Genomic DNA, 18,989 nt, shown 5'->3' with positions numbered 1-18,989 from the left:
TGCCGCGGGTATATCTCCTCCCTCGTGGCACGTACCCTTCCTCCCGTCGCCTTTCTGGGAGCAGGATGAAAAAAATTCCCCGGAGGAGAGCTCGGAGAGCGACGTCAGGACCGCGCGCTTACGCGTACGCCGAGTACTTTACGAGTCGCAAAAACTCTCGTAACATTAATCACCGTGCTTATCCGAAATCGATACCCCCCCGAGGCTGCAAGTATGAGCGGGTCGCGCGTGTCACCGTCTGTTTACGAGTGTTTCTTTCGGCTCGTTTCTTTCGCCCCTACGAAAGGAGAAAAAGTTATTTCGCGCCCGGGTTACACGGCGATATGGAGATTATGTACATAGATCTCTATGAGAAATTGAAAACCCCGTAAGTATCATGCGCTTTCTCTCTCCCTTGCGATATCTTCTCTTTTCGTTAACAGAGATCGCATTTGCCATGTGTGTCCTTGTTTTTTAAATATTAAAAATTGTGTTTTAAAAATTAAATTTATTGTCTTAAGATTATGTATATGTATTATGTATGTATTGTACGTGTTATATATGTTATGTGTGTATTATATATGTTATTACATGTGCTCGAAATTATATTATATTCGCACTTTAAAGGACCTTAAACGTGATAATCTTTTCAAATGTGTGTATACATAAGACGAATATTAATATTACTTTTTGTATTTCTTTCTTGATAAATTGATATTATTTAGAAGATATATTAGCTTTTAATATAATTTTTACTTGTAACGTTTTTTTTATATTAAGCGTTTTTTAATGGAAAATTTAATGGAAACGAGAAACTGATGAGTATATATAATATGAATACTGTATAACTGAATGAAACATTTATTTCTTTTTTTTATATATTGATAATTATATATTGATAATAATAGGTATGGGTAATTTATTGAAAATTATTAAAATTTGAAATTATTTGAAAATTATTAAAATTAAATTATATGTACAATATAAATATGTATAACCTTTTATTATTTTAAATTATGTATATGTATGTGTGTGTGTAGTATATATATGTATAATTAGAAATATTTGATAAAAATGTGGACACACCACAGTAATACAGAACGAAAATAATCAAGTTACTCTACTAGAAGACAAGTAGTTATAGTCAAAGTTTGATCTGCCGTAATTTCTGTGAAGCCACACCAGATAGCGCTCAAAGTGATCTTGCGAACGCGCGTCGAACGATCTATGTAAAGAAATCGAACATTTAATTAGTGCTGTTAGTACTTTCAGTATACATCGTTGCGATTAATTACACGGATTACATCAATTTTTGGTGAATATTTAACATCCTTCTCGAGATAAAACCTTATTCCGTATGTAAAATATACGCTTCTTTTCAATTTTGAAATAGATCTAGATTAATATCACGAATTTTTGTGTCGAAAGCAGATGAAAGTCTTGAGCAGAACTTTGAGAAATTAAATGGTAGCCATCTTGGCTTAATATTGGATATTGAATAGATAAATGACTTGATATTATGGCAATATTATTATATTTATTTCACATGAATTTATCTATAATCATATACATTTTGTATTAATATTTTCTTTGCATCTTTTCTCCGAATAAATTGATATTATTTGACTTAATATTAATATTTTAGTGTCATTTTTAATACTTGTGACGCTTTATGTCAAACATGTTTTATGTAATTATGTCGTTAATCGTGAACATATTAAATAGACAAATTGCAAGGATTTATAATCCTTTTATCTTATTAATATATTAATTTAACATTTGTTTTAACTATTATATTCATTATGATATATATAAATAAATAAATGAATAATTTATTGAATTTATTTAAAAAATCCATGCTCATATGAAAATGTTTTATGAATAAACTTGCAAATAATATAGGACCGGAAGGGGGAAATAAGCTACTTTACTAGAAGGCGACAGTAGTTATGGTCAAGGTTTCGTCTGCCGTAATTCGTGAAGTCTCATAGAGATGGCGTTCAAAACGGTTCCTTGTTTCGATATAAATAAATCGAAATGATTACTTATATGTTTAGGTTATTCAAGGTTATTGTTGTTTCGACGCAAGCACGCAAGTATCGTTGCGTACGTCTTATTTTTGGTAATATTTAATATCATTTACGAAACTTATTCCGCACAGTAGACGTTTCTCTTAAATTTTGAATTCAATGTATACATATTTTCGCGAGCTTTTGCATAGAAGCGTTGAAAATTTCACAGGATCCACGGGATTCAGTTTTAATCACGTACACTATATAATGTATATATGTGTGTTTATATCTAAATGCGTGTAGGTGTGTGCGTCATGTGCGTGATAAGTGTATTTTATTTTAATCGATATAGTGTGTGTGTGTATTAATATAATATCTCACATATCTTATAGCAAAATTAAAACGTGAATATGTGATTAATTTTTCGTCTACAAAAAATCAATATCTTTTTTAAAAATTATTTTATTTTTAAAAAATTATATTTGATATTTAATTTTCTTGCATTCTTAAAATGACTGATTAATTGCTTATTAATGCTCTTCTTCTCAGTATATTTGCGAACACTAGACAGAATCACTAGACTAACACAAGATGCAAATAATTTCATCACATTGTATGTGATTTCATATAGCATATATATGTATATATACATATATGTGTGTGTATATGCAGATATAGTATAACTACTTTAATCAGAATTGAGAGATATCAATTAACAGCACATTTGAAAGTATATATTATATATAATAATTAAAAAAAAGAAAAGAATAGGTACCTGCATATATATTAAATATAAATATATATAATATATATGTAAAAAAGGATGGATAACTGCATATATTTAAAAAATTTATTATATTATTATTATTATTATTTTATAATTTCATTACACTTTGCATTGAAGTCAAATTTGCCATAATTACAATCAAGAAATATTATATTGATTGCGTATTATATATTTCTATTATTATAACTGCAATCAATATACATTACATATTGATACAAATAATAATATATAATATGATTTATATTAATATCTTTTTTTTTATTTACAGATATGATAAATGGGGGGAGAAAATCCGTGAATTGGACAGTCTATTTAGGAGCATGAATTTCTGAATCATCACTGGTGAGTGACTTATATATTTCACTGAATTATTTGGTGGGTTATTACATATACTTTTTTACTTTGTCTCTTCCCAAGTTCTTTTTACTTTATTTATATTATTGCACACCATTAATTTAACAATAAATATACTCCAAAAAAATATACTTCAAATAAATATACTTCATATTTCTATTAACTATATTTCAGATGTTATACCTTTTTTTTTTTAAAGCAAAGAATTTAATTCTCAAACGAAAATAACATATAACCATTTTGATTATGAACATTATTAATATTGTCAGTATTAAAGAATCTTTAATTTTAACAATGTTTTCCCTCTAATTTTGTTATTTAAACTTAAATGAAACGAGCATGTATTAAATAACTCTTTTTTCAAAAAATTTTGATTGAATGGAAACGTACTTATTGTTAAAATAGTTTCAATAAACAAAACTGAAAATTGTATATGTAATAATTGAAAAATGGATGGGAGAGGATATAAATGAAGTGAATGCATTATGAGATATACAATATAATTCTACAATTACCATAATACGTGTTCCATTTATTAAATTGGAGATATAATACACAAGCGATAGATAACACGTATGTATAATTTATACAATATTTTATACAGATTGTCTCTACCTCTTCAAATAACAATTTACCTAAGTTTACTGTACAGCAATGTGTGTTGTCGGATACTTGATAGACGTTACAAGAGACTTAGCGCTTTAAGAAACGATTGCTCGATTAATCGCAGCACGCAAAATAGCATTCTTCATTGTTCTTTTTTTCTATGTTTAGAAACATTTTTTGATCAGCCTTTTGAATTCAAAGTTCTGCCCATTTGTTAAATCTTTCTGAACATGGCGATTAACGCTTATCAAGTTCTATAATTCGTATTCTCGTCGCACGTTTGACTAAAAATGGCAGACTAAGTTGTAGTTTACATTTCAGTAATGATGATGTATTTCACAATCATTTTTTACATATTTTAGGATGAAATTTATTAATTTAGTTTCTTTTAGAAAATTTGTTTGCACGTGTATAAAAATTTTTAAGAAATAGAATTTTAATATTTAATGATCACATTATACAGATACGTAATTTTAATTGTTTTAATAAAAAGAGCATTACTTGGATATTTGATTAAAATATCTTTATATTTTTTATGTACTATAGGGACTTTTTTTATATCTTTTTTAACATAGAGTTATTAAAGCATATAATGAAAATTTCACAGCACGCATTATAAAGTACGATATAATGTACATTCTGTTAAAATAATATCTTTAAATTAGGTAAATAAAACTTGGGATCAGGCAACCATATTTAGCATTAATCTGCGGCAAGAATACAAAAGGTTCGTCGTTTTTAGTTGCACTTTCTGTATTTTGTTTTTGCTTTTCTTTTCCTCTCTAAAGTCAGAATATACACCTGTCTCATTTAAATGCAGAAAATGTAAGAAAGTGCAGCTAGAAAAACAGAGCCAGAGTTACGAGTTTAGACGCACGCCATGTGCGATTTATTTGTATGTATATGCTATATTCTTCTATACTTCTCAGCGTTTTTTTTTATATTTTAGTCTACAATAGATGATATCTACTTATTTCATTTATGCGCCTAAACCGAACGCCGTATTAAATACGTTAGATATCACATTCACGTTTATCGTTTATCTACATAATATACAAAATCCATTTTTCGTGGAATTTCTCGACATGCATTTATTCAGATGTATAAGAATTTCATGTATTTTTTTCCCCGAATTATCTCTCGAATATCTTTACTGTAGATTTGTGACTTTAAAAAAGTTTGCAGAGAAACAAAACGATAAATAATTGCCTTTATTTCTTGCAATTGGCACTTTTGATAATATAAATAAATATCCGTACGTAAAAAAAAATTATACAAAAATAAGTGAAACAATTTTTTAACAATTTTCGATCCTTAAGCAAGAAAATATCTTTAACGACTTTTGCATAATTTTAAAATTTTCATGGAAAAATAAATCCATTCTAGAATTTTTTCTTTTAACAGAAACGATATTTATACATCGATAACAAAAAAGAGAGCGAAAATCATATGGCGTCGAATTATTTTATAGTACTTTATAGTAGTTACACGCACAACTCATTAAAGAGATCATCAATTTATAAAATTATTACTTTGCATTATTTGAATTATAATTTCTCAATTGGTTGAACACGCGATTAGAAAATTGCAAGAAATTAACAAAGAAAGATATTTTCTTTTTTTTATTTTCTTAAATAGATAATGTTATATTTTAAGCAGCACATATGAGGGGAAAATCGGATGTTAAATGGCACTGTTCTGTAAAGCGATCTGCCATATTCATCATATTTTGTCATATTCGTGAATAATATTTGAACGACATATTTTCTCAATGGATCAATCAAACGTAGCGTAGGAAATAATTTTTTTATAGTTCTCTGAATCCAGAGAATCCAACATTTATACCATAAAATTATTTATTTAACCGAGAGAATGGTCTTGCCGCGCCATTTTCCCAATGATAGTCGACTAGTTAGAATGGCGTACGGATTGCCGGGTCCTTGGATTTATGGTTATCCATTAAAACACCTCCTTGACGGGGGCTGACGTTACGTTGCCATGCGTTGTTTACCATATTTGCCGTGCGTTGTTTGTCGGATGGATAACAAAGCCCCAGCGACTAATCTGCCATCGCGTAAGCAGCTCGACAAACCCTTCCTATCGATTCCTCCGTATGCTCTCGCAGCGACTAAATATGTACACGTGATCGAGAGATTTTGGGCCTGATAACACACGCTCGCCTATCCAGAAGGGTGTTAACAATATATATTTGGATGTGTCGCTATAGTTTCGTGTCAAACACGACGTAATTGGAGCAACGAAGTTATCACACGATTCAAGTTGTCAAGTTGATTTCAAATTGATAGATACAGATTTACGTGACTCAGGTTTTTATCGATATCACACTTTATCAATAACTTAAAAATGATTAATTTATGATTATATGCTATTTCATGATAATCTTGTCCGGAAAAAATAAATTTGTACATAAATATCGACATTTAAAATGTAATATATCTGTCTAATGAGCCAATTCCGATTACGTTAAAAGACTCATTTAATATACACATCTAGATTCGTATTTATCTCTTGGAGCAAGGTAATCGTGAAGTATTACCGTAGTCACGAAAGCAAGCTCAGTTTATGATAATAAATTGGTGTCGTAACTGCTCGCGATTAATTAGACTTTCTCGGGTCGACAACCGCGCGATCGTCCTTGATTCGTATTTCAATTTGACCGAACGACACTTCAGAATTTCGGGACCGGCGACATTTGATCGTGAAACAGCGACAAATCGATAGACTTAATTATTGATACTTAGAATTATCACATTAATCACTTGGATTAATTTGACAATAATACATACGTAGTTCGGATTCAAATGGTCACTAAATTATATTGTCGGATGGCAAAATTACGGTGCGTCAATTTTTTTATTCGGCCTCTTGTCGAGAAATTTCTTTGCTCACTTATTGTTCGCGACTTTTCATAATTAATTCGAAACAAGCTGGGAATATATTTTGCTTTACACATTAATTTATATAACACTCAATTTCAATATAAATAATTATTCTTTGGTTAACGTTTAATCAAAACCGAGTCGCTAGTTCTTGAGCACTCACAAAATCCGCCATCGACAAAATCAGCGCGATATTCGCAATATTTCGTAGTCAATCGAAGCATCCGTCAAAATTACGACAGTCGCCATAAAGGTCTATTCGCTCCAAGAAGACTATCCTCGACTATAACGGCATGATTGCAAACAACTCAGCACTATCGCGAAACGCGAAGATTTGATAATCAGGCATCTTCCAATTCGCGCTTCTCTCGGCCGCCTTAATAATTTTGAAAAATTAACCTTTAGGAAAGACTAGGGAATGGATAATTAAAAACTTCTAATCAAAGTCCAAGTATAAAATCCTCGTAGTTAACCGGAAATTACACCCCTTCTCTCTATCTCCTTATAAACCTTTTAATTATCTTCCGCTTATAATTCAACAAGAATCAACTCCACGCAGCATCAATATTCTCGCGACCTCTCTCCGCTCTCTATTAAATTTTTTAAATCGTCTCTCGTACTTTCGTCCCGAGGAAGACGCGAAAGACTTCCCGGACATCCCGTACATCACTTGCGATGCCGCGTTAAGCGTCCGGCTAAATCACGAAGAAAGACACGCGGACACACACTCACGTATATTATACGTACGTCTCCCCTTTTTTTCTCTCTCTCTCTCTCTCTCTCTTTCTCTGCGCCACCGTTCACTCGTTCCGCGATCATCCGCGAGCCGACACGCGCGTTGTTCTCCGAACAAGCCGCGAGGAATCCTTGGGTACGCGCCGCCCCCGGGCCACGCCTTATCCTTCTCCTCTCGCAACCCTCTTTTCCCTTTTTTCGCGTCCCCGCGTGTCCCCGGGTCACCCCCGCCGCCCCGACCGGCGGTTCTCAATGCCTGTACTGCTGCTCGAGCTCCCTTCGCAGCCTCTTCGCGGCGGTTTCGCCGCCGCCACCACTGCCGCTACCACCATCGGTTTCCGCGTCGCTGCAGCCGTCCTCACCCTCGGCGACGACGCCCTCGACCTCCTCCTGCCGTCGTTTCGCCGTCGCCATCTCCGCCGCGTGCTTCTTCCGCCACTTTGTCCGCCGGTTCTGGAACCACACCTGAAAGGTCGGAAATTGAATGCTTGTGTCAGTAGATTTTCAATCGTCATTTTGTATTCTTCGATGTATGCCGACATTCGGAAGATTAAGATCGAGTTCGGTACTTCTAATTAACTGTTCATGTTTACGCAATTTTATATTGCTTATAAAATGTAGTATAATAAGTAGTATAAGGTAATGGAGGATTTTTTTTTTTTAATCAATATTTCTGAAATTTTTTGTATACATATGTAAAAGTAAAACGTTTCCAAGATCAAAGAATTGGTTAAATAATTTTCTCACAATCGAATAATAATAATCTTTACTACCCTAAACAAATCTTGACACATAATGTCACGGTAACATCATAATTTATTTTTGATAAAATTATAAGTATGAAATAAATGGAGGATATCTGGTGAGATGGTTTGTTTAAATATTTGCAAATATGTTAATCTGATTTCTCCAAAAGATGAAACAATCTTCGAAATAAAAATCTCCATCGCGAAATGACCGTTTATCGAGATTACCGACTCTTGATACTCTTAACATTGCTCGCTCGCGGTCTTCATTCGATCTCTCTCGATTAATACGCCGACCTCGACTCTAGCGGGCGTCTATAACATTTGAATTAACGGATCCCGGAGAAAATTCATCGGCGACCAGTCTCCCGCGGGGACGGGGGGGCTTGGAAATGGCGTTAACTTAAGGTGCCCCTCCGCACCTATAAAGCTCGAGATACACAGTAGGAGTCTGTGTCCCCACAACAATGTATTTAATTAACGTAACGGGTGTCAGGGGAGCACGGGGGAACGCTTCACCGTAGCGCGATTGCACCCACAAACCACCCCCGATCCATGCCAGCCCATGTGGCCCCCGCTAAACTCCTCCTCCTCCTTCTCTTCCTGTTCTTCGTCCTCCCCCCCTCCAGTCACCCCCGTTGCCGCCGCCACCGCCGCTTTTCCGTATCCAACCCCAATCCGCAGGCTTGTTCAATGGCCGCCAAGTCGAGAGCTTAAATTAAAGATATAAGCGTCTCGGTGAGCGAGCGCGGGCGCGAAGCGGTAAACGAATTAAAAAGTAAACGGCCGGCCGTAAAAGTTAATGGCTGTTCGGATGAAAATTAAAATACTCGAGGAATTAAGATAACGGAGAGGCAGGCGAATGGACAATCTGCAGGGATTGACTGCAGGCAAGCATCGGATGTAAAAAAGCAGTTCGGCCCGGCAACGAAAATCCAATTTGTATTTCATGCTCGGTCTTCATGAAGAAAGCAGAAAAGAGAGAGAAAAAGACAGTGTAAAAGAAAGAGACGAAGACTAGAAGACGACAGGAGACAAGAGAAAAAGATTAGGCGGCGCTAAATTTAGTCGTCATTAAACTTAGTCGCTTGATAAACAAAAAATTGCTCGATTATTTTGTCCAAATTAAATGGAAGTTTATAATTGTATATTTTAAAAAATCTTTTTCGATTTAACAAATTTTTTCACATTTTTTAAAATGTTTTTTTTCTTTCGAAATGTGACATATAAAGATATCATCAATAAGTAGGTATCTCAATTATTATCGGAGTAAGAAAATGTTTTTGAGATACTAATACGTATTTTATATTTTATATTTTTTGAAGAATATAATACTTTATCAATAAAGGAACGAATTATTAATACGTTCATTTATTGATAAAGTATTATATTCTTCAAAAAATATATAAATATTTCGGGGGGAAAGAAATATCGAATATGGTTACATGCCATCGATAAACAAGCTCCTTCCGTCCGCGAGAATTCACAATTTCTGAGATATCGTTCAATGGTTCGGCGAAACTGAGGACAATCAAAATTGATGCTAAGTTTACCGAACTCTCCCTCGGGATCGCGTGCGCGCGTAAACCGACCTAGTTTCCCTCTATTAGTATCGACCCTGGTTTACTTTGCTAAACAAACTTTAAAGACGGCAAAGCATTTTTATAGTTACATCGTTCCTAAATCCAAATATGATATTATCTTACTTTTCTAAAAACGCAAATGCTGTAAATAAAAAATATTGTCATATTCTATTTTTCAAAATGCATTAATTGCCCGATGGAATATACATTATTTCAATTATTTTATATATAAATATCAAGATTGGTGTTTATAAAATAATTGAAAAATTTATAGCCTTATATTCTATTTTATTTCTATTAAACTATATCTCATAATTATTATTTTATAAAATTTTTTATTTATCAGAAATATATGTATATATATCCCAATAAAATTTTACTCTTACTACATATCGTTGGGAATACTTTAACATTATTATTTTCATATTGTTTAAAAATTTACAATAGCCACATTGTATGATGTAGATAAAGATTTCTGGGTGATTTAGCGTTGAGAAAAATGAAAAATCGACGATTCGTCCTTTTTCGACGAAACGATAAAAAACCGATTTGGGGATGCAACCGCAAAGCCGTTCCGATCGTTATTCTTGAAATTGTCACGACTGATACAGTGCGAAAATGTAAATGCAAAGGAAGTCTTGGTCGGGATTCATCCATCTTGTTTTTGAACGCATTAGTCACGCGCACATTGCGAAACGGGGGCGGGGAATACCGGTGATCGTCGTTTTCCCCTTTCTTCCGCCCTCCCTCTTGTTCCCTCGTCGTCGATGCTGCGCGTCGTCTCACAACTGTTCGATTTATTAAATCAGGATTATCTAAGCCCATTACATTGTCCCGCGAGCTAGATACAAAACCGCATTTGTAACTCGCGTAAAGCTCTTAGGGCGGGCACCGTAGAGAGCGGCACTGATTTCCGCGGTCGTCTACCTACCCTCCATCTCGTCTCTCCTCTCCCCCGTCTATAACAGATAATACCGATAGCATCTGATCTCGCCGTTGATATCGCTGCCGGGACAATTTATTATGCGAAAGATTACGGGGCCGTGTGACTCACTTCTCACCCTCGTGAAGCGACAAAATTCGCGCGACCAAGTTCTCGTTCGAGTCGAAACTCTATGATGAGATCATTTCGAAACTAAATAGTTAGATAAATGTTATAAATTAACTGTGCAATTAACGTATAAACAAAATGTCGCGTACATTTTTATCCAATTGTCTGAACAATTTTTATGAATAACCTATTCTATGGAATAGGTGAATAACCTATTCTATTTTTATTATTTCTTTTAATTGTATAACGTGTAATAATTTAAACAGTTTTTCTTAATATTTTTCTAATAATATGGAGAAAGAGATATGCGATGTTTTCTTGAGTATTCTCCATAATGTTATAACAACTTCATTATTTTATTAAACAGTTTATATTTTATATCGAGAACTTTTTAGCAATTAAAGATATTTTTCTTTAAGCATAATTACCATATCATAAAAATATTTTTTAAAGGTCTAGTTTCAAAGAAACATAATTTTCATATATCGATCAATTTTGAATTATAGCCTATAATAAAGATAGAAAGACAATAAAGATAACCGATAAGTAAAAACGAGATAAATAAAGTAAAAAAAATAAAAAAGTAAAATAAGTAAAAAAAAGATAGTGTAGGAAAAACAAAACATTTAAAAGAAATGCTCAAAGGAAACGAATCGGAAAAGAAACAAAGACTGTAAAATGATGCAAAACATAGATGTAGTTGAAAATTGGAGAAAATACAGAGAGAAAGAGAAACTCTGAAATGAGCGACAGATTGGGACGTTCCGTGGAAAGAGAAACGAAAGAGAAACGAGTTAGGAGGTTGCGAGAGGAAGATAAAAAGAGGGAAGTAACGATGGACAAACTGTGTATGCATAGGAACGGATTTCGATGTAAATGTGTAGAGAGGAAAGAAAACTGCGGATCACAGTTACAAATTGCTCCTTCTCTCTTGCTCCATTTGTGTATATTCATTGCGAGATGTCATCAGCACCGCTCTGATAGTCCTAATCAGTTTTTATCTCTGCTCTTTCAATGGAAAGAAAAGATTACATTAGATATGTGTCTTTCGTCGTTACTTACGGAACACAAATTGTATTAAAGAAATAAGAAAAGTATCAAACAAAAGTACCAAGTTCTAATAAAAAAAAATTATTTCATTATATATATATATATATATATATATATATATATATATATATTAATATTAAATTACATATCAAAGTGTTATTAAAATTAGCAAATTATAATTGAGTAGAATGTCAGAGACAAAATGACATAAATAAAATCAATAAATCAATAAATAAAAATTTAATGATTTTTTGTGGGAAGTGAATCGCGCTTAAATGGGGCACTTTCGCGTTCTCGAGGATTCCTGCTGATTGCCAAAAAGTCAATTAAGCGGAAGCGTTGCCAGAAATACGAGGAAACTTTCAATCGATTGAATTATGGTATTAAAAGAACGACGAGCGGAACAAACGAACGAGGGAAATGCATCTTAGCAGTTAAAACTCAAGAGAGTAGAAGGAAAAGGAAATCATATATTTTCTGTTTCTTTTAAATTCGAAATAAATACGCATTATTAATGGCTTGACACGCTTATCTACTGACTATTACTATTACTCGTGTACAAAGTATTGGTACTTAATAATCCAAATAAATACATTAATTTTTTAAATTTGTATTTAATTCTCACATAATCTGATTATCTAATTTAAAATAATCAGCTTGCAAATATTTTTATTAATTACAATTTATGAAATTTCGATTTTAATTTATAAACCCGAGAAAACCTTAAATCTTTCATTACGATTAATGCGCGATCGATCATGTCATCCAGAGATATGCAAGCTCTACCAACATCACTGTCGTCGTCGCGGATATTATCCGTCCTCTCGTATCTTTTTCTAAAATTCATATTCGCATTCGGCGCGTAAAAAAGGTGCATCGGAGCTTAAAAATTTATCGACGGCTCTTTTGAATAATAAGCGAACCGACCAATGACGTGGAAAACTTTCAAAGTAAATGTCACACATGACTCCGCACGCATCGTTAAGCATTACCAGCCCTAGACGCGTTTAACTGAATTTTATCCTTATAACTCTTTCTCTCACATCTTGCACGCGTGCGCGATCTTTGTGATGTTGATTTTAAATTTCAATAGCTGTAGTATATGAAATAATATTCTATCTTTTATAAGGGAGAAAATCAATGTGTTATTATTTGATATAATCATGTTACCGTGAAAAATTAAATACATACAAAAAAGTAATATTTAATAAAATTAATACGCTTAATCTTGTATTTTTTCTATCGACAAACTTATTAAAAAATCAAATCACAATTAAGACTTTATTTTAGGAAGATACCATTTTACACGTATACAAAATATGATCGCATATTAATGTTGTCTACTAAACTAACTAAATATCTCATAATAAGATAACGAAGAACAAAAATTAGTATCTCTTTTTTTGCGACGGCATTGCACTTCGCGAGAAAAAAACTTGAGCTTTATCTTTTGTCATGTTGATGCACGCGGTATGATAGTATAGCGAGAGACATATCCGTGTGATGCAAACAAAACTATTGAGCTTCGACCGATGCCCTTTAACGCATTGACTGCTCGGGCTTCTTTTAGTATAAAATTTGCATTTACGCCATATGGCGTGACGCGACAGCCTATTTGTAACCCACCGACCGGGGTGGAGTAACGAGAACTCCTAAATGCCATCAAACCTAGAGTGTTAACCGCTGCAGGCTCGATATTTGTGTCACATGTTACATTAGCTTTGTCGTAAAGCAGGTCGACGATGGTAAGCGAGCGTTTCTGTCGATTTCTCAAAAGTGCAGAATGAATAATTAAACGGACAATAATCACGAGATTACTTCCGATCGACATAAAAAGCTATGCTTTTTTAATCTTCGTTTATAACATTTTATTTCGCAATTTCTTTTTATTAATATTAAATAAACTATGAATAGTTTATTATAATATATTATTTTCTCTGTAATTCTTTTTGAAATGTTTTTATAATTCACATTTTTTAGCGTTATTAGAAATATGTTTGATATATCTATATACATATATTTTAATATTTAAATAATAAGTTTAAAAATATATTTATTGCATAATTTTCGATTCTTCATTTATTTTTTCAGAATTTCAGTTCTACTACAGATTAAGATTTCATAAAGATGATATATATTCATGCATAGTAGAAGATTGGAAACGATTCTCTCATTGCACGCATCCCTCGAGTGATTTGAACCACATGGGTGTCGCGAATCGCGAATCGCGGCTGCGATTTCGCGTCGTCAATCGGTTCGAAGTAATCCACGGTTCGCAATATTACAGAGTGCTGGGAGCAGAATGTTTCTTCGAGTAATAAGTAATGCGATCTCTTCGCGAGTATGGCCAGGAAGAAAGGGTGGGAGGGAGGGAGGGAGGACGGGCGGGGATGTTCGGACGGAGGGTAGTTGGCTTGCCAGCGATAATGCGCTCCTCTGTATTCCGTTGCCGTAGCGCTTCCCCATATCGATATGTTTCCTCTCCCTCTCGTTCCTCTCCTTCCTCCCTTCCTCCCGCGACACCCCCACGACCCCCGACCACCCATTTGGCCCCGCTCGGAGATCAAATGGCTTCACCGATTCGCGTTATCCCCAATATTCTATTTTTATTTCGGAATCAAATTTCACGGCGGCCGTCGCGATTCCGACGAATTTTTACGACTCTCTTCCTCTCTTTCTTTTTCTCAGCAGAGGACATTGGTGGAATCTTTCGCTCTCAGAAAACTCTCGTCGAGGCGATTCGATCCTGATATTCGCAACGTTGTTATGAAGTACGTTATGAAATCTAATAACGCGTTGAAATGAAATAAGCACATCGTGATGTTATTAATGTCTTCTAAACGCATCTCGAGCAAACTTTTTGCAGTTTAAAGAAATATATTTATAATCACTTTATGTAAAATTTTTATTAGATATCAGATTTATTTGTAAATACAGTTTCTTCATGGATTTCCGCGAAAAAATCTTGTTAGAGCAGCTGCTCTTAATTCTTCGAGATATACTCTCCCGCTCACCGTACGTCTTAATAGAGCAAAAAATTGTTCCTCTTCTTTATGCTATCATCCCCATCGCGAGATGCTCCTGCATTTATTAAAATGCTCCCTATTTAATTTCCACGTGACGTTTCTTTGAAATATCTGTTGGTTATAAAAACTTTATCGGTTCAAATGTTAAAATAAATTTGACCAGCATTTTACCGTCATTTTATTGTCACATTGTTTATTAATATTTAATTTGCATATTATGATACACATTTGTCTGCTCTTTCTATAAAAGATATATTTTAAACGAGAAAAATTTGTCATTTTTATTTTTATACATATTTATTTGTATATTATTTTTTTATATATTATTTGAATATATCACATTTACATAAATTTTTGTGCATAATTTTCTTGTTTAATACATCTGTAAAGTTCTATTGTTTCACGAGTGTTTGGAGATGAAAATGTGTATCCATATTTCATTCGAAATCGCTATGATTCACTTGATTGAAAATCTTTTCTGAACTATAAGTATTCAGTGATCGTCATCCGCGGAGATGATATAAATGTGACTCGAAAATTTATTGTCATCGTCTGTTCGCGGTTGTAAACGCTTGTTCGATCCTTCTTATAAAATCCTCGAAAAAATGCTTTAGGTCTAGAGGGGAAAAAATTGCAACAGTTCAAGAGGAATCTAATAATCCTCCGCTACCGTCATCGTGAAAAGAACAGGGGAATATTAATATATATGTATGATGATACTGGTGATATATTGATCAAGTCTAGTCGGGGGACTCTCTTCGATGATTTAAGAGTAAAACTTCCATTCATATCGAACCTATAGTTACGTCATAAGATTTGTGTTTCTCAAATCTTGAGTTAAATAGTTAAATCAATAGTTAAATATCTATAACATGCATGTTTATTAATAAAATATAAAATTGTTTCAAGAAGCAAGAGAAATTTTGGAATAGTTACTCTTGATTGACTTCGAATTAACTTTTTGCAAATGCAAGATGCAACTCTAATCTGAATTTCCGGAAACGTATATATGACACGTGACACGTGTATGTGAAGGAATGGTACATGTCGACGCATAGCGTTGCTAATTTCGACAAGAAACACATTATGTAGAATATCTTTAGACGTTTGAACACGGACAGTTAACTGACTCGATGATGAACCCCCGTTAATTCGAATACAGCGAAACGATTTTACAGTAATATAGACACTTCATATATATGTGTTTCTTACGTATAATAATTTGCTTTTAAAAATATAAAAATATATGTATAATAAATTGTATCCGTAGCAAAATTATAAAATACATATTGAAATGCAGATATAAATCTATGCGATATTTTTAAATTTATTATAAAGTCTTATTATTGCTTGCGATCGCATAATTTATTAATATTAATTAAAATATTAAACTACGAGTCGGTTGCAGTTTTATTATTTCTTTCAATTATTTGTTTTATTTTTGAAAAGAAAATTTTTCAAATAAAAATTATAATTGAGAATTAATTCTTAGATCTATTCTTATATTTCGATTCAATTTCTGTTGCTTCTTATAAATTAATTTAATCGCTTTCATATTAGAATTAATCCTATATTTCCGGTATTTCGTATTCTTATGATGCATTTACCACTGCATTATTTCGAAAGCAGCAAGCACGAAAGTATCCAAGCATAGGATGCATTTCGTATAATAGCTTTCATTGCGTCCATCGGATATGAACGATACGGCGTCATCGGAAAGCAATTACCGCGTGCATCATCGTGACGCAATAGCGACGCGCGTCCGGTTTATCAAATCATTCGGATCATCGAGGCGATTTCTCGCTTTCGCGATAATCGAGCGAGCGTGGTCGAACTTTGTTTTCGCGAGCGAGATATTCACTTTCCTTGCATCTGTATCGAAATATTGGACCCCCCGAAAAAGGCTCCTAATAATTTCCCGAGGTCGGCCCATACAATTACGCGGCCCATAAAACATAATGGCGTCTCGGGCGCCCGTGTATACACCCCGATATAATTCTGAGCCGGCGATCACGACGAGATCGTTCCGCTCGGGCAGGGTTGAGCGGAAGGAAGAGAACGGGAGCGAAAGAGATAGACGAAGGAAGAGAGATAGATTAAGTAAGGTGAGATGTAAGAGATAAACAGAGAAGGAGAGATTTGAGCAGCAGCAGCCACGGGAAGGTGGCTGGCAGGTTTGGCCGAAAAATAAAGTCGGTTTTATCGAGAAGGAAGGAGAGAAAGAGAGAAAGTCGAGCCGAGTCGGTGGAATCGCAGGCATTATGGAGTCAAGTACATGTGGGCCAATTTCGAGGGTACGCGAGATGCGGTGCGGTGCGGTGCGGTGCGGTACGGCATGATGCGGTGCGGTGCGGTGCGGCGCACTGATGGTAGTGGGAGGTGAATGAAGGGAACGCCGCCTGCTGCCGTGATTTATCACGCCACGCCGCGCACCGCTCCGCGTACATACACCGCCATGATGATACATGGCGGTGGCGGAGGAGATGCGGGGCGGGGGAGAGAGCGAGAGAGAGAGAGAGAGACCTTCCGCCTCGTACTAATTGACGTCATCGATATTGGTATCCGTCGACGAGCAGATTACTCCGCCGTAAACAACTCGGCCCACCGATCCACCCGCCCCGAACCTCGCCGGTCCCCTTCGGTAGCCACCGCGCGTTCTGCTCGGATGGGGAACCACCGTGCCACTTTGCCATCAGCCACTACTACTACTACCGTCACGAGGCGTAAATAGGGATACGTAATGCACATTGTAAGGCCGTTGCATTTCTACGTGTGCTGGTGACCCTATACAGTATTCGTCCCTTTTTGGAGGAGGTGCAGCCCCCCTCGTCATAGCGAAGGACCCATTTGCGACATATAGTTTGATATCGTGTTTAATGTGTTGGGGATGCTGCTGTTTTCAATTAACTCGGAATGGTGTACGATGTTTTGCTTAAAAGTAGCGATGAGAGGGAGAAATTGATTAGATATAGGGGCGAACGGTAAATGTGACGATATGAATGTTTTCCAATGATAAGATTGATTGTTGCTTTTTAATAGTTTTGTAATGACGATTATTAAACGAATAATCTTTCTAATAATTATGTAATAATTTTTAGAAACAGAAGATAATTTTTTCTACTCAATTTTTTATTTACTTAATCTTTAAGTATTTATAGAAAATATTCACATAAATCTTTATTTTCGAAAAATAGAAAAAAAGTATGTATGTTTTCTCAAGATTTTTATTTTTATCATATTTTTGATTTATTTCAATATTTTTTCATCTTTTAATTCATAGATTTTTTAAAATTAGGATATAATGCTTCAAATCATTTAAATCATTCATAAAGCGTGGAGAATATATTTGATGACATAAAACCGAATTATTTCAAAAGCAAATTCTTTAAGAATCCGCAACATAATTTATATTTCGGCGCTCTAGTGTCGTATAACATTATCTGAATTGTTCGTCCATTATTATCTATTCTATCCATTATTATATATTCAGATAATGAATACACGATGCTAGAGATAACGGATTAATCAATTTAACAAAATTATAGTATCTAACATTCTCGTAAATCGCCTCGATAAAGAAAGAGGCTGCGCAGCCACAATAGTCACTGACTTTCTGTCACAGCAATGAATCGCGACTGCCACACCCTTGCATCATCTGTACAAGAAAGTATCTAATCCTCTTGATTCACGGTCGATGCCACCCCACACACAACCCTGTTTAACTCGCTTCGTTTTCCGTTTTCTATCTCTTTCTTTCCCTTTCAACATTTTCGAAAAGCCTCAAGATATCGCCCGCTCTCGCGCTCTTTACCACCCTCGGAGCGCACTATCTATCTCTCATTCTCCTCGTCGCGATATACACTGCGATATAAGAGAGAGATGTAAGATAGAGCGCCTGTGCGAAATAAGGGTGCTACGGTCTTTAACTCGCAAATGCTCCTCGTTCACTTTGCCATATTAGATTCTAATAGGGGGACATACACACGAGCCGAGAGGGTCATTCATGCTAAGAGCTCTTCGTCTCGTTTCGTCGCGTCGCATTGCACTTGACTTGCCCTGACTGAACGTTTACGTGGTCCCTGATTAAATCATACGATATCATTGCCAATTTCATCGACGACAAAATCGGTATCATGACAATAGCTAATAATAGCCGGACT

General features: G+C 34.6%; 1 protein-coding gene and 1 long non-coding RNA gene across 4 annotated transcripts in view; one reads left to right on the top strand and one right to left on the bottom strand.

The window, feature by feature from the left end:
* Positions 1 to 1,041: 1,041 nt before the first annotated feature.
* The window catches only part of LOC145973522 (uncharacterized), a 93,789-nt gene continuing 75,841 nt past the window's right edge, over positions 1,042 to 18,989 (top strand). Inside the window, exons 1-2 of one of the 3 annotated variants that reach the window (XR_014439499.1) lie at positions 1,042 to 1,294; positions 3,047 to 3,120. This is a non-coding gene — a long non-coding RNA (uncharacterized LOC145973522). Of the gene's footprint in view, positions 1,335 to 2,013; positions 2,102 to 3,046; positions 3,121 to 18,989 lie in introns of those variants that run through there. The other 2 variants (XR_014439498.1, XR_014439497.1) reach the window with 2 other exon arrangements.
* Hgtx (HGTX homeodomain transcription factor) overlaps positions 5,344 to 18,989 on the bottom strand; it is a 35,637-nt gene continuing 21,991 nt past the window's right edge. The window contains exon 4 of the mRNA XM_083102986.1: positions 5,344 to 7,838. Coding sequence (XP_082959112.1) covers positions 7,623 to 7,838 — 216 coding nt within the window. The 3' untranslated portion in view covers positions 5,344 to 7,622. The remainder of the gene's footprint in view (positions 7,839 to 18,989) is intronic.

The sequence above is a fragment of the Camponotus vicinus genome, unplaced genomic scaffold, assembly GCF_025532165.1.
Source record: "Camponotus vicinus isolate PSW18456_S1 unplaced genomic scaffold, iyCamVici1.0 SCAF_6, whole genome shotgun sequence".
Classification (NCBI taxonomy): domain Eukaryota; kingdom Metazoa; phylum Arthropoda; class Insecta; order Hymenoptera; family Formicidae; genus Camponotus; species Camponotus vicinus.
The sequence above is the reverse complement of the archived record's forward strand: the minus strand, read 5'-3'. Positions and strand labels throughout refer to the sequence as shown.